We start from the raw sequence: 15,177 nt of genomic DNA, 5'->3' as shown, positions 1-15,177 counted from the left end.
TGGGGTTCATTTCAGTTTGATTCATTTTTTCATCTACTTGGCACTTCTTTATATTTGTGTTATTTTCTACTAATTACAATTGCTGCTTTCCCAGATTATTTAACATTCATTCATTCCACAAATATTTATTGGGTGCTTAAGGTATTTGAACTTAACTGTTTATTGCTAAAAAATGTGACTATTATTTCCTTAAAAGGTATTATGTGACTGTTATTTTCTTAAGTTTTTTGGATAATACTGAAACACTCTTGGAAACTGTATCTTACCCTCATTATTCTTAAGAGAGAATTTAAATATTAACATAGTTACACCTTTCACAAAGCAAATATTTACCCATCCTATTTTTAATGGTTCAAATTCATGTTTAAATAACTCAGTAATAATCATATTAAAATTCATTTTAATGAATTTTTCTCCTACTTACTTTTCAATTATTATATTTTCAAATAATTTTAATAACTTGTTGATTGTTTTCAGTTTGTGTAGTTTTAGGATTTCCCCATAGGAATCACATAAAAATTAAACTCTAACGTATTGTTCCTTCAAAAAACTGGTCCAATTATTATTATAGATTCTAATTTCCAATAATATTACTGAATTAAATGAATGCCTGAGCCAGAGTCTAAACCTGGCAACACAAAGGGAAAAAGGTCTAGTATAAAGTTCATAATTAATTAAATGAAGCATCTCAGATATAGAAGGGAACTTAGAAGAAATCAAAATTAGTTAATTGGTGCTTTACTAAAGTTCAAGTTCCTTGACCAGGGAGAACATCTGCATGCTAATTTTGCAGACGGTGGAATAATATTTTAAGCTGTTATTACTAAATTAGTAATAATGATCCTGTTAGTATTTTTTTATGCAAAATGACCATATCTCAGAATATAATTGAAACTAAAATAGTCTGGATTGGTGACTTTGAAGCCCTTCCTTAGGATTTAGGAATGTGAGTCAAAGGTAGTCAATATAGAAACCACTCTAGAAATTACAAATAATGTAATTATTACAATAGCATAAATAAGACCTACCATTATAGGGCCTACAACAAAGGCAGATTTACCAAGACCCTAAGGAAGCTAAAGCTTCAGGGCCCCTACCGGCATGGGTCCCTATAAAATGTTCTAGGTGGGTTGGGAGCCAGGTTGTGATTGGAAGCATTTCTAGGTAAATGTTTCTGATAAATTCCCTAGAGACCTCAGAAAAAAAGGGATCTGAATCTCCAAGACTACAATAATTTGTTATATTTTTTCTCATTCCAAATATATATTCACTGTTGTATGAACTTTGTGTTTATAATTTTACATATATATTTTTTTTTTTGAAGAGTGCCCCCAGATTATGTCTCAGGCTCATGCAACATAAATCCATTCCTGGCCAATGAGCTTCTTGAGTGCAGGGACTATATTTTGTTCATAGTTGTACATACAGATGTTCAGGGGAAAAGCCTGGCATAGGTTCCTTGTTGAATGAATGCCCACTAAAAGTCAGCTAGGTTGTTGGTCACCTGACATTTATTTTTGATAATACAGTCTCTGCAAGGTGAGTTTTATTTTTTCCATTTTAGAGAAGAAACTGAAGTTGCAGAGGCTGAATAGTGGTAGAGCTAGGATTTGAATCCAGGTTTCCCTGATCACTTTATTAAACCATCCTGCTTTCTGTATGTTCTACTAGTTCTAAATTTTGAAGCTGTTGGGGGAAGGCCATGAGACATGAACCATAACATACTGTTTTAACATTATATTTTCTTTCTGCTGTACTTCGTTATTAAAAAAAATTCTAGAATGAGGGTACCACTCTTACATGCTATGTATCTGGGATTCAGGATCACCTAGAAAGATCCTGGAAGACCTGCCAGCAAATATGGTATATTCGAAAAACCATGTAGTTGTCCAAATGCCTAGCATGGCATGTAACATTTATGTGTAATTCCTTGTGCCTCTTTCCTAGAACCAGCAATATTGTCATTGGATACTGTCCTCACTGGTATGAGAGGCTAAATAAATGCCTTATTTCTACACTTGGCTGTCTTGACTGAGGATGTGATCTTTACACCATTGTCAGTGTTAGACTGAGAGGGCAGGGATGCCATACTTTCACAGTGTTTAACACAGCACCACCTTCGAACAAATCACAATTAAATGGTTTTTAAAGATGAGTAACTTTTATGATAAAATATAACAGAATAGCGATTAAAGAACCATAGGAAGTTAATACAATAAGTAGTAATAGGAACTAAAAATCTTACTGACAAAAATAAAAATCTAGTGTCAAATGTGCCAGGCACTGTTCTAAGTGCTTTCCATGTACTATCTCATATAATCCTCATTTAAATTTCTTGAGGTAGGTACTGTTATCATTGCCATTTTAGAGGAGAGGAAACCAAAGGATAGAGAGTAACTTGTCTAGTTTCATGAGCTAAGTCAAGCCCAGGCTGTACTGCTCCAAATTCTGTGCTCTTGCCTGCTAATTTAAGGATGGACCTTAAAGGTCATTTGGTTCAATTAAAAATTTTTTTTCTGTTATAGATAAAGAAGCTGAAGCCCCCAAAATAAATAGCCTGCCTGAAGTTCCAGTTAGTGGCAAAGCTAGAATGTAGAACTAAGTATTTCAGCCTTCTAGTTCACTGTCATTGTATCTTTGAAACAGACTTTTACGTTTTAGACCCAAATATGATTGAACAAGCTATGAGAAAGCAAGGGCTATTTAACAGCTATGGCACAGAAGCAAGGGCCAGTTGACTAAGAAAGCTGTACGACAATGTTTGGGTGCTAGGAACACACTAAAGAAAGCAGTCTGAAAGTTATAATTTGATTATGCTTTTATCCCACCTCACCCATGGGAGCATCGCCTCAGTACCCAATCACACAGAGAATTAATCTGTATTACCTTTTGTGCTGTTTAACTTTTTTCCTTACAGAAACTATATACAACATCGAAAGCAAGTTTAGAATAAATCATTTTTATTTATCTAAGTTTCCTTCAACCCACAGCTATTATTTTATTATTTTTTTTCATTCTTCATTCATTTACATTGATTGTTTCCTTAAATTCAAGTCTATAAAACACTTATTTAACAAATAAAAGGCACTATGGTAGTCATTTCAAAAAAAGAGTAACATGATAGCTTCTGCCTTAAGATGACCTATGACCTCAGGAGAGAGAAGTACAAAAAAAAATAGAATAAAATCAGCATAATTTTATGTTTCAATTAATCCAAATGATAACCATAACAATGTGACAATATGATTCAAATTAAGAAAATTTTTTGACTATGTGTCTATATATACATACACAAATATTTGGGCATTGAACAAGCTGCTAGCAGTCATTACTTCTGGGGTATGAAGTTAGGGAGTAAGGAAAAAGAAGACTTTGTTTTTAACTTTATTTCATTATGTATTGTTTGAATGTTTTGCAGTAAAAATGCATTATTTTTGTAATTTAAAAAAGTCAAGAGAATTGGTTAAAACAGATAGTTTTTGTCAGTGAATTTAATTGCTGCATGCTATCATTCTTCAGTTTCTCCAAAGTTCCAAAAATCTCAAAGGAAAAAAAGGAAGCAAAAAGTTGTTACTCTGGATTATATATTAATGTTTTTTTTTACTCCATAACAATATGTAGATATTTAAAGGTAAAAGAAGGAAACATACAATGCTTATGCAGTTAACATGAAAGAAGAACTGTTAACAAAAAAACCCAGCCCTTTTTTTTAAGACTCAGTCACATAATCTCTGGTCAAGATACAACTCTATGAAGAACCAACCAATGGACTCCCCCAAATACTAAAAGATCCTGGGTTTCATCAACCTCAAGGCACCCCTATACCTCAAATTTTCAAGTAGCACTACTAGATCACCCAAGAAGCACTTTAATTACTTTTGTGATTCACTCTTACTGGTCAATAAGTTAAAAGCTAATCTATTCACAGCATCTTTACTACTTTTCAGCATTAGAATTATTATTAATGTTCATTAGTTTTAATTATACTTTTTTCTTTTAACATAGACTATTTTCTAATGTTGAGTTTTGTCAGTAAGATTTTTATATGCAATTAAATGATTTATTTTATACTATAAACTAATATAAAGTTTCTCTCAGTTCATAGGTTCATCATGTCTAGTATTGTTTCCATTATTCAATATTTTCCGATCTCCAGTTGGGCCTAATTTTCCATGTATGAGAGTGTTCATATCAAATCAAGCTGTTTAAACATGATCACAATGTTATTCTCTGAGCGTTTATAATTACATTTATTTAAACTCTTGTTAATCATTCACTGAAGTGTAACTTTTTCTACTTAATGATTAGAAAAAGTAAATATTGCTCTCTTGAAGGTTTTAGGTACCAGTTGTTGTCTACAAATAGTTTTTTTCATGACTCTTTTATCCAACAATGGTATTCTGGTTATAGAAACTATCTTTGGCGATTCTTATCTGCAAGTAGTTTTCATCTTTTATTCAAATGTGATAAGAAACATCTGTAAGAATGCTAGTTTTAACTTGTTTGATCATTATTTCCTATATTTTTTAGCGGCATCTTAGGTCCTTTTGGAGATGGGTTGGGATTATAACATAGGTACTATGCAGTAATTAAATGAACAATTGTGTTAACATTTTACATAGTATTGCCAATGGCACTCATATGTAATTTAACATCACTTTAATGGAACACTAAAGTTTGAGCAAATAAAAATTAAAATCATAGGAAGAAATGAAAACCCTCATGGTTAATGTGTGAGTCAGGGATAAGTTGTTCATTGATTTCTCTGTGGACAAATAAAACATGTAGATAGATTGTTTTGGTATTTAAATGGGCAAAGTGAAGTCAAATATCTGTTGAGTCAGTATCAACGCAAGTGGCTGCCATGGGTATCAAGCTGTAAATTCTTCTTTTTCATTGAAGCTAGGTAGCTAATTCATGTCATCAAATCTTGCTAGCTTGAATTTAAACAGATGACATTTGAATTTTGGCTCTGATACTTATTATGGAGTAAAAGACCCACTTATACACCTGTATAACCTCAGGCAAATTTCTCTGGGCTTCAGTTTTCATCAACTGTAAATGACTATAAAAATACTTACCTGGCAGGTTTATGTGAGAATTGAGATAATATATGAAAAGCACTTAATACACAGTTTCTGACACTACTGTCAGTATGCAATAAAATATTTTATAATAATAATAATTAAGAATAATATTATAGAATGTCAAAGTTATCTGTAATAATTATATCAATCCTCCACTTTCAGAATTAAGACCTATATTAGTTCTTTCTTCTCTCTATTTCTTTTTTTCCTTTTCTTTTTTTGTGTGTGAGTGGGAGGGGAAGGTGGTGAAAGGTAACAAATAACAAGTTTTTTGTTTGTTTGTTAACCTTCTTTTTTTTCTGTCCTTGACAAAAAAGCTTGGGCTAGATTTTTAGCTACCAGATTTAGCAAAAATATGGTATGTTATTAACTTGCAACCCAACTTTAACAAGGGAGTTTATAAAAATTCCTTTAGTTTATGGAAAAAACCATTTTAGATGATTTTTGAAGATTTTGCTTCTATCTAACCAAGACAAATTAAAAAAGACTTCTGCTAGTGTTTCCATTTCAAAATATTATACTTAGTCTTTAAGACATTGGTGAGAGGGTGGGCAGAAGAGGTTTAAAAATGACATTTAATTTATAAAAATGTGCCTGTGAAACACTGCAGCCTTCTTGTTCAAGAAAGCAGTTGCAGCAGTCTGTTGGCAAAGAAGTCTTAGCTATTAATTATGTAAATGGTGGCTTTTTTTCACAGCTGTTTTTGCAATTCTTGCACTAAATTTTGGTTAAGAATTTTGACAGAGCCTTTAAGAAGTGTATTATATAGAGGTGATTGTTTTATTTTCTTTTATTTAAAAATATAAAATACTCTATCTTCTATTTTATTTTTTACTTTTAATAGTAGAAATTGTCATAATACACAAAAATCTAAGGAATAAAATAGTGAACCCTCATGAACACATCACTCAGCTTTAAGAGTCATCGACATTCTGCAGCTTGTTTCAAGATGGGGTTTTTAAATGTAAAATATTTCATAGAAATGGGCATACATAATTGAGTTGCACATCCTGAAAAGACTATATGTTTCTGTTGGATTATATGTTGAGATATGTGTGTGTCTGAAATCCACTTCTATTCAACTGAAAATTTAAATCCTTTCTGGAACAAGGCAGATCTTCTTTAAATAGAAAATAATCAGTTGAGTTATTTATGAATATCTAACACATATCTGCCCTCGTTTTAGCTTCTCTGAGGGAAAGATGCCAAGAAATGCTAAGATAAAGTTTCTCGAAGAGGTGGAAACATAGAAAAGAAATAAATATCCCAGGCTCAGGAACAAGTTGGTAAGCCCTTGACCTAGATCAGTGTTTCCCAATATTTCTTGTCCTGTAAGCCTCTTTCACGGTATTAAGCAATCTTTTGAATCCCTGAAGAATTTTTAAAATCCTTTCATCATTTGTGTGTACTATACAAAAAGTGTTGACATATATTTATTTATATGTCTAATTAAAGATTAAATTTATTTAAAATATTCAGAAAACAAATTATGAATATTTAAAATACTCATACGAACATAAATATTGGCATTTTCCCATTTAAGAAACACTATTGTATTATTTAAATTATTTTAATTACACATGAAAAAGCATTTTATGACACATTTTAAAACAATATCCTGTGTTTGTTTTTAGGACAAAATGTATACTAAAATACAGAATAAAATTTACACATTCTGTGGTATTTTCCAAGTCTGGTACAACTATCTCTTTTTTTTGTATGGGAGATGACATTAGATATAACAAAAATGAAATTAAAAAATTTTAAATGTTACATATTTATTTTAAGGGTATTAGAAAATACTGGTCTCTCATGTATAGTAGGATATAAAGTTTCCTTTCAAAACAAACATTTTATAAAAAATGGTTTAATAAATAATAGTACATGAGGTATTTGGATATGCAAACAAACAAACGGGCCAACATGAAGTGATGCACAAAAAACTAAACTTTGTGATTTGTGGAATGTGATGTTATGGCATCAAAATGGATAAAAATTATTTATATAACATTTTGCTTAAATTCTTAAATTTTGCTTTTTTAAAAAGTACAAGCTTTCATAAAGTAAGTTTAGTGACTTATTCATAAATAACTACATATATAAGAGAAATAGTTTGGGGCAGCTCTTTCAAGAATTTCACAAATAACACGAGCCAATAAGGACAGTCTTTATTTCAAATATGTGAAAAGTCAAACTAGATCTACTCATCATTATTTCCTCCCTTAATATTTCTTAAAGCATTGTTTCTTCTTCCAAAACAACTTGGTATACTATAAATTAATTGTGAATTTTGTATGCAACTTATAGATCTAGTGAGAATCTCCTTGGGGCAATTTTGTAAATTATTATCATTTTTATGTCTCTCATACTGGCTATATTTCAATGTCCTTGCTCTTTATGTTTTGTGCCTTTAATCAGTTGTCTACTATAGGTACAAGTCAGTTGTTCTCAAGGGAGAGAAGACAGAGGAATTTTGCCAACCCAGGGCACATATGGCAATGTCTAGAGACATTTTTGGTTGTCATAATTCTGGAAACAGGAGTACTACTGGAATCTAGTGGTTAGAGGGTGCTAAATATTCTGCAATGTACAAGGCAGCCCACCACAACAAAGAATTATATTGCTCCAAATGTCAATAGTGCCGAGTTTGAGAAATCCTGGTATTATGTAAACAGTATATGTCTATGAAAGACAATTTGGAACCATGAAATCATCAAAACTATCATGGAAGCTGGCAGTATTTAGTGGAGTAATAAAATGAATAAGCTATCATCTCATAAACAAACTCATCTTCCCCACCCTCTGTGCATGTTTACTCAGGCTCTGAAATGTTACATTTTTAGCAGGGGAGAAATCTACAAATCTAAATTATGCATATTTATTGATCTAAAAATAAAATGAAAACAGATTCCATTACTGCCTTTGCTTATGTGGAATTTTGGGGCTTTGCTAATCTGAGGGATAAAAGCATAGGCCAAACAGCTTGGAATTTAAAAAACTAAATTTAGGACAGAGAAATCTTTCCTCTATAAAGGAGAGAATGAGGCCAACCCACAAGAAGAAATGGATATGAAAGACCAAGACAAAGGGCTTCTGAGAGTGTCCTGGTTACTGGGTTACTGACTATACAAGTCTATTCAAAGATGCATAAATGACCCTAAAATTATAATGCAATTCATCCCTGTGATTTGGTTACTGAGCCAGGAAATTGCTCATTTTTGCTTAAGCTAACTTGAATTAGGGTTCTGTCATTTGCAATCAAAATAGCCCTGATTAATATATGCAATTTCAGGAATTAGTAATAATGTAATGAAATATAAATTTTGAACTTGAGATTAGGTCTTTGATTACAGGTTTAAGATAGCAATTCTAAACCACTCATTCAACAAACATTTATACCTAGCATGTACCTAATATTCTGTACAAGGTGCTGAAAATATAAACACAAATAAAAAAATAGCCTCTCCTTTCAAAGAACTCTCAGTCTAGTTGGGGATACAGAAAAGTAACATATGATATGAGTACTATGCACATCTTATTATGAGAGGCCGCAGTGGGGGCACTAACTCTGACAGGTCAAGAAAAACTGTCTAAAATGAGTCTTGGAGGATATTCTATAAACAAAGCAGGGAATAAGAAAGACATTCTAGCCAGATAGAACACTAGTAGAGGTGGAGTGGAGAGGAATAGTAAGGTAAAATCAGGATAGTGCTAGTAGTGCATTATAGTGGAATGTGAGGTACAAGGGCTTGGCATTAGTGATGGGAATGAGTGGCCAGGAAGGAGGCTGGAATGGAAGCCAGGTTGCATCCTGAAGATTTTGATGAAAAATTGGGACTTTATTCCAAAAGCTTTGGGGAGTCACAAACAGGGAGTGACATGATGCATGTTAAAAATATCATTCTGTAAAATGGGGAAAATAATAGGTAACTTTCAAGGTTGTTGCAAAATTATAGATAGATAAAGTGGAATTTAAATTCCAGCTCAGTCTCAGGACTGGCAATATAATTTAGGTTTCCTCCAAATCAGGACATTTCAGACTGAGATCATCCTAGAACTTAAAAGATCCCGATAGCCACTATGCAATCTTTTCAATGTCTGAGGATTGGAGAATAAGTGGTCTATAAGCAACCATAAACTTAGTTTTATATTAGGCTTTTTGTTTTAATACAGATTTTCTTCGTTTAAAAACTAATCCTAAAGAAAGCTTCTTCTGTGTCACAAGGTGGTGTAATAAGGAACAAATACTTAATTGCAACGTAACATATTAAATTAATCGAAAGAAAACCAAAACAATAATTAGTAAAGATCTATGCACCCCTTGTTCACGGCAGCACAATTTACAATAGCCAAGATATGGAAGCAACCTAAATGCCTATCAACAGATGATTGGATAAAGAAATTATGGTTCATATATACAATGGAATATTACTTAGCCATTAAAAAAATAAAAGCCTACCATTTGCAATGACATGGATGGACCTAGAAGTTATTATGCTGAGTGAAATAAGTCAGAGAAAGATAAATACCATATGATTTCACTTATATGTGGAATCTAAGGAACAAAAAGGACAAACTAAACAAAAACAGACTCACGACTATAGAGGACAATCTGGCGACGGCCAGAGGGGAGGAGGGTTGGGGGTGTGGAAGAAAGGGGTGAAGGTTAAAGAAGAACAAATTAGTAGTTGATAGATGGTCATGGGGATGAGGAGCACAGCATAGGGAATGCACTTAGCATTAATGTAATGGCTAGGTGGAGAGTCAGAGGAGAGAAAGAGCAATTAGGGGGATTGTTTTATAAACTATGCAAATGTCTAAACAATGTACTGTATACTTGAAACTAATAATAAAAATTTTAAAAATTAAATTATTCTTTTTTTTTTTGTTTTTGTTAAAGGAAAGGCAGAGAGGGGACAAGTGGGAAAAACAAGTTCATCTCAGGCTACCAAACCATTGCAAGATTTCTCTATGGTGCTGTAAGTCACTGGGTTATGCAGCATATTTCACTTTCTGACTGATTTCAAGGAACTCCTTATTTAGATTAGTGATTTAGAAATTTTAAAGAGATAGAAGAAATTATTTGGAAAACACAATTTAAATATGTAACCCCTCAGTTTAAAACAAAGTTTACCTCACTATCAGAGTGCTTAATTTTGTATTAAAGGCAGAGTTTTTCTCAAATTAGAGGAAAATTAAAAATATCTGAAAATATAGCATTTTATATGCTGTTTGGAAACAATGTCTATTTGTTACTACTTTTTCCTGTGTATTTTAAAAATCTATTCGCCAGTTTTAAGGCTTTAAATTAACCACTTAAACATATTTTTCATGAAAATTCTAATTGTTAACACTCTTTTCAGGTAACCCAAACTTTTCAACAATTTAGACTTTTTTTTAAAATAAAAAGGTTAAATAAACATATATTTACATGTATTTGTATAGAAAAGTTTAAAAAGACTATAAGAAGACTATTAACAGTAGTTTAAAAAGACTATTAACAGTAGTTTCCTCGAAGTTGGGATTGTCAGGTAGAAAGGAGAGAGGAATTTCACTTTATTCACTTTATATCCTTTGGTATAATTAGATGTTTCTCAATTTACACAAGCATGTATTGTTTTAATAATTAAAAGAACTAGATAAAATGAATCGTTTTCTAACTTATATATGCATAATCTTCATAGTTAATAACTATAAGTTTCTTCCCCTTTAAGGTCTTATTTCTCAAATCACAGTATACTCACACATTAATACGTTTTATATACAACTCTATTCAAAGATACATATATGACCTTAAAATTATAATGCAATCTGTTTACTGCAAAGGCAGATATGATGAATCATAGTATAATGCACAATGATAATAGTCTAGAATGTTCACAAAGAAAAGAAAGGTAGCAGATATTTTTTTATGTGCAAATTTAGAAATAGAGTAATTTTATGTTTCTATACATTTTTTTATCTTTCTATATATTTAACAGTTGATTATTAAAAATTAGATTACTTCTCTTAGCACATAATAAAACCCCACTAATAGTTTTCTCATTTAAAAAATGTAACAGGTGTCCAGAGTAATTTATTTTTCTGAAGCAAACTAGCTGACTCAAAAAGTTAAATTCGATTCTAGATATTAGCCTCAAAAATGTGAGGCAAACTCTCTTGAAAGTTCCCCAAAGATTGCTTCCTCTTTTAAAAACATTCTTAATAAAGACATTTAATGTTTAATTTTGTTGTCATTTATAAACCCCATGTTCACAACAGCTGCATTTTACTCTGTAACCTGGGCACGTTATTGAATCTTACTAAGCTTCAGTTTTTCTCATCTTTAAAATGAGGACAATAATAGGACCTAGTTCATAAGGTTATCATGAGAATTAAATGTGATAGTGCATGCAAAAATGCTTAATATAGTCTGTGGCACATAGTAATACTCAATGCATATTAACTATTATTTTGCTTACATTTTTACTATTGTTTAATAATTTTAACATTTCCTAACATAAACTCTAGCTTTTGAACTATACTGCTTTAAAACAGTAGAGTTTATTCTTCCCAGTTTTTATATTACTAGTGTAACTCCTAGAACAATTAATCTCATCTTTTCTGCTATGTAACAAATAAAACCAAATGTGGAGTATGATTATTTCAATTCCTGTATTTAGTATGTATCACTTAGCTAACATTTATTTAGCTTACTATAGCTAAGTACAATTAAGAATAGGAATAGTAACAACAAATACATATTTGAAATGGTCATGTCTTAACATAATTCTGAAATGGTTACATGTTATACTAAAAAGGTTTCGTCAATTAAATTTGTAAAGTACTAGTTTTCCACAGAATGAAAGTAAACTCATATTCTCATACTTTAATGTATAATTATAGATTTTAAAATAGTTAAATAATTTAAAAAGTACAATTTTTAAGGAGGATAATTGGACTAATATATTAGTAATAGCTTAGTAAATAAAACATACAGTACTTTAAATATAAAATTTGAGGATAGAACTTGTGAGTTAGACAAAAATTAGTTGAGTTTATTTCAATAAAGAGAATTATTTAAACAGAAGATACATTTCTTAGTCTACCTTTTTAACTCTTGCTCCTTATATTCTGAAGCTATTATATGAAGCCAGCTGTACAGTACCTTGATCAGGTTGTGTCCCACAGTGTAGATAGCTGTTAAATTTCCTTTCTCTCCAGGGGCATGCATACCTGTCCCATACCCATGCCAAGCAACTAGATATGGGTTGTGAATTGTAATCCAATATTTGACACGGTCCCCAAACATCTGGAAACAGTATGTGGCATAGTCATTGAAGATATCTATTATGGTTTCATTTTTCCACCCCCCATATTTTTCTTGCAGTGCCAAAGGCAAATCCCAGTGGTATAAAGTAACTATAGGTTCAATGTTTCTAAGTACTAGAGCGTCCAGAAGAGTATTATAGTACTGGAGACCTTTTGCGTTGGCAACTGCTACTATTCCATCAGGGAAGAGCCTTGGCCAGGAAATTGAAAACTGATAAACTGAAACTCCTATAAAATCCAAAGCTGATAAGTCTTTTTCCAGAAAAACGTAACTGTCACTGGAACTGTTTGTGCCGTTGACATTTTTAAGGTGTGTATGGATGAAATAATCCCATATAGAGGGACCTTTCCCATCTGTCTTCCAATTCCCTTCCACTTGAAATGCTCCAGTCCCAACGCCCCAGAAAAAGTTTTTAGGAAAAGTGTCGTAGAGAAACAGCTGACTTTCATTTACCGGACTATAATTAGGATTTTTAGACCATATAGCTCTTCCGTCTCCGGAGAATCCAGTAACAGCTCGTAGGAGAATAAATGCTGACAGGATGACATATCTTTGCAGTCCCGCGTTGGACATTGTCTTCCTATAGCATATGTTTCTTTCATTGGTACCGAAGAAAATCCATTCATTCCCTGGAGATCCTGCCGCACAGCCTGGCTTCATTTGCCACTAACTAGCTGCTCGACTGTCTTATCAACGCTTCAGTAAGAGCTTGTGATTGTAAAGCTCTGTCAATGATTAGCTTGAACTGTGAGACTCAGGATGGGTCATGGAGAGCAATGTAATTTGAGGGGGGTAGCTCTGTTTCAGCCACTAACATGTTTTATTCTCTTATTATGGGAAAAATTAGATAAAAATGCACCAGTGATAATAGTTTGATGTGTAGCTAAACATATTAACAATGAATAAAAAAATGCCATATTTTCTTTGTAGCCTTTCATATTGACCCAAATCTTTTCTGAACATTTTGAACATTATTACCTATAGTAAATGCCTTTTCTATTTTTATAGTTTTTGAGTTTTTATTGTTTCACATTTTAGGAAAACAATCTTAAATGCAAATAAATAGCATTCCTACATGCCAATAATAAAGAATTAGAAAACATCATATGATATCACACTTCCACAAAAATTACAGCACATCTAAGAATAATCTTATTAAATGTTACCTATTTTAAGAAAAGTATAAAAATGTATTGATAAATTTGAACGAAAATGAATTAAGAAATATATAGCACTTTTTAGGTAGAAACACTGAATACTTTCCTTTTTAGTTTATAAATTTAATGCACTTTTAACCCAAAACTTCTAATCCCAAATTTTAAACAAAATTATTGTGAAAGTTCACTTAAAGAATAAATAGGCAATAATTACCAAAAAATCTGAAAAAGGAAATAGTAAAGGCATAAACTATCTTCACATATGAAAACATTAAAAAGCACATTTTAAACAGCATGATTCTGGAATAAGAATAAATAGAAAGAAATATTGTATAGCATCTACAGCCTCTAAATAACCTTGAAAAAATTGTTTTAAATAGTTGAAGTACACATCCTAATGAGAGGCAGAATGGTTAAATGTTTGGTCTCTGGAGTTAGACTGCCTGAGTTTAAATACAGCTACGTGACTAGGAACAAATTGTTTAACTTTTCTGTGCCTCCATTAGATCAATTAATATATGTAAAGCACTTAGAACAGAGACTGACACATAGTAAGTGCTCAATAAACATTATTCTTATTTTTATGTAAAAGGGAAAGATTATTCAGGAAGTGACACTAGGATTTAGCATAAAAGACACTATGTTCTGGCTCCTGCCTACATTTTTAGAATCATTTATCATCAGTTAACTACAGTAGCACACTTCCCTATGGCTATAACAAACAATTTTTAATAACTAATACACATCTTGATCATTCACATCTCTGTGCCTTGGTGCATGCGCTCTTGACATAGTAGTTCCCCAACTTCTCTAGCTCATATCTACCTATTCTTCAAAACTTCAGTACTTTCTCTGGAAGCCTTTCTGACTCCTGGTTTCTTTCATTCATTCATTCATTCATTCATTTAAATTTTAAAAAAGTGTTTGCAGTTTATTAATTTTTTCATGAAAAATCTGCACAACCACTGCAGATAAAGTCACTGCAGAATATTTACTCCTTCTGTTGTCCAATCTCTAGCTCACTTTTTGCCAGCACCAACATTGGCCTTTGCAGTCCCCCTGACATTCTTCGTTTTGTTCTTACATTCCTTTCTGTTTTCTTGAGGTCTGTTTCTTCTCATACAAGCCATCTCTAGCTAATCTATGTCTGGGTTCATTTTTTTTTTTTTTTTTAGTGTAATCCAAGGAATCATAAATTGTGTTGAAGCCAGTTGTCTTGCCATTACCAAAATGGTTTCTGAATCCAAATACAAAGATGACATCTGGTGTGCTCTTGTACATTTTAACTAGTTTTCTCCAAATTTCTGCCTTAGGTACTGTTGCCTTCTCAGGGTAAAGGATGTCAATGACCATTTGTTTTTGTTGAAGTAGTCAGTTAGTTCAGACAGTTATTGTGTTCTTCATGATGATGGTTGATCCAAATGCAGCCAGAGAGAAAACAAGCCAGTTTGATTTGATTTAGATGGATCTCTTTTGTGTTCTCATGGCAGCCCACGCTTTCTCTCTTATGATACTCATCACACAATAAATCAATAAACCACACAATAAATTGATCTGTATCCTCTATTTAGTGTTCTCTCTCTCTTTCTCTCAAAAACAAGGACCATGACTGTTGGTTCTC

At 32.1% G+C, this 15,177-nt stretch overlaps 1 protein-coding gene and 1 pseudogene across 1 annotated transcript in view; both read right to left on the bottom strand.

The window, feature by feature from the left end:
• The window catches only part of KLB (klotho beta), a 35,051-nt gene extending 21,799 nt beyond the window's left edge, over positions 1-13,252 (bottom strand). Inside the window, exon 1 of the mRNA XM_039844985.1 lies at positions 12,235-13,252. Within this exon, the coding sequence (XP_039700919.1) occupies positions 12,235-13,059 (825 nt within the window). The 5' untranslated portion in view covers positions 13,060-13,252. The remainder of the gene's footprint in view (positions 1-12,234) is intronic.
• Positions 13,253-14,461: 1,209 nt separating this feature from the next.
• LOC120588358 (40S ribosomal protein S24-like) lies at positions 14,462-14,960 on the bottom strand (annotated as a pseudogene).
• Between the last annotated feature and the right edge of the window lie 217 nt (positions 14,961-15,177).

This window comes from Pteropus medius, unplaced genomic scaffold (assembly GCF_902729225.1).
Source record: "Pteropus medius unplaced genomic scaffold, Ma_sr-lr_union100, whole genome shotgun sequence".
Classification (NCBI taxonomy): Eukaryota; Metazoa; Chordata; class Mammalia; order Chiroptera; family Pteropodidae; genus Pteropus; species Pteropus medius.
Note: the sequence above shows the minus strand (reverse complement) of the source record. Positions and strands in the feature narration are given on the sequence as shown.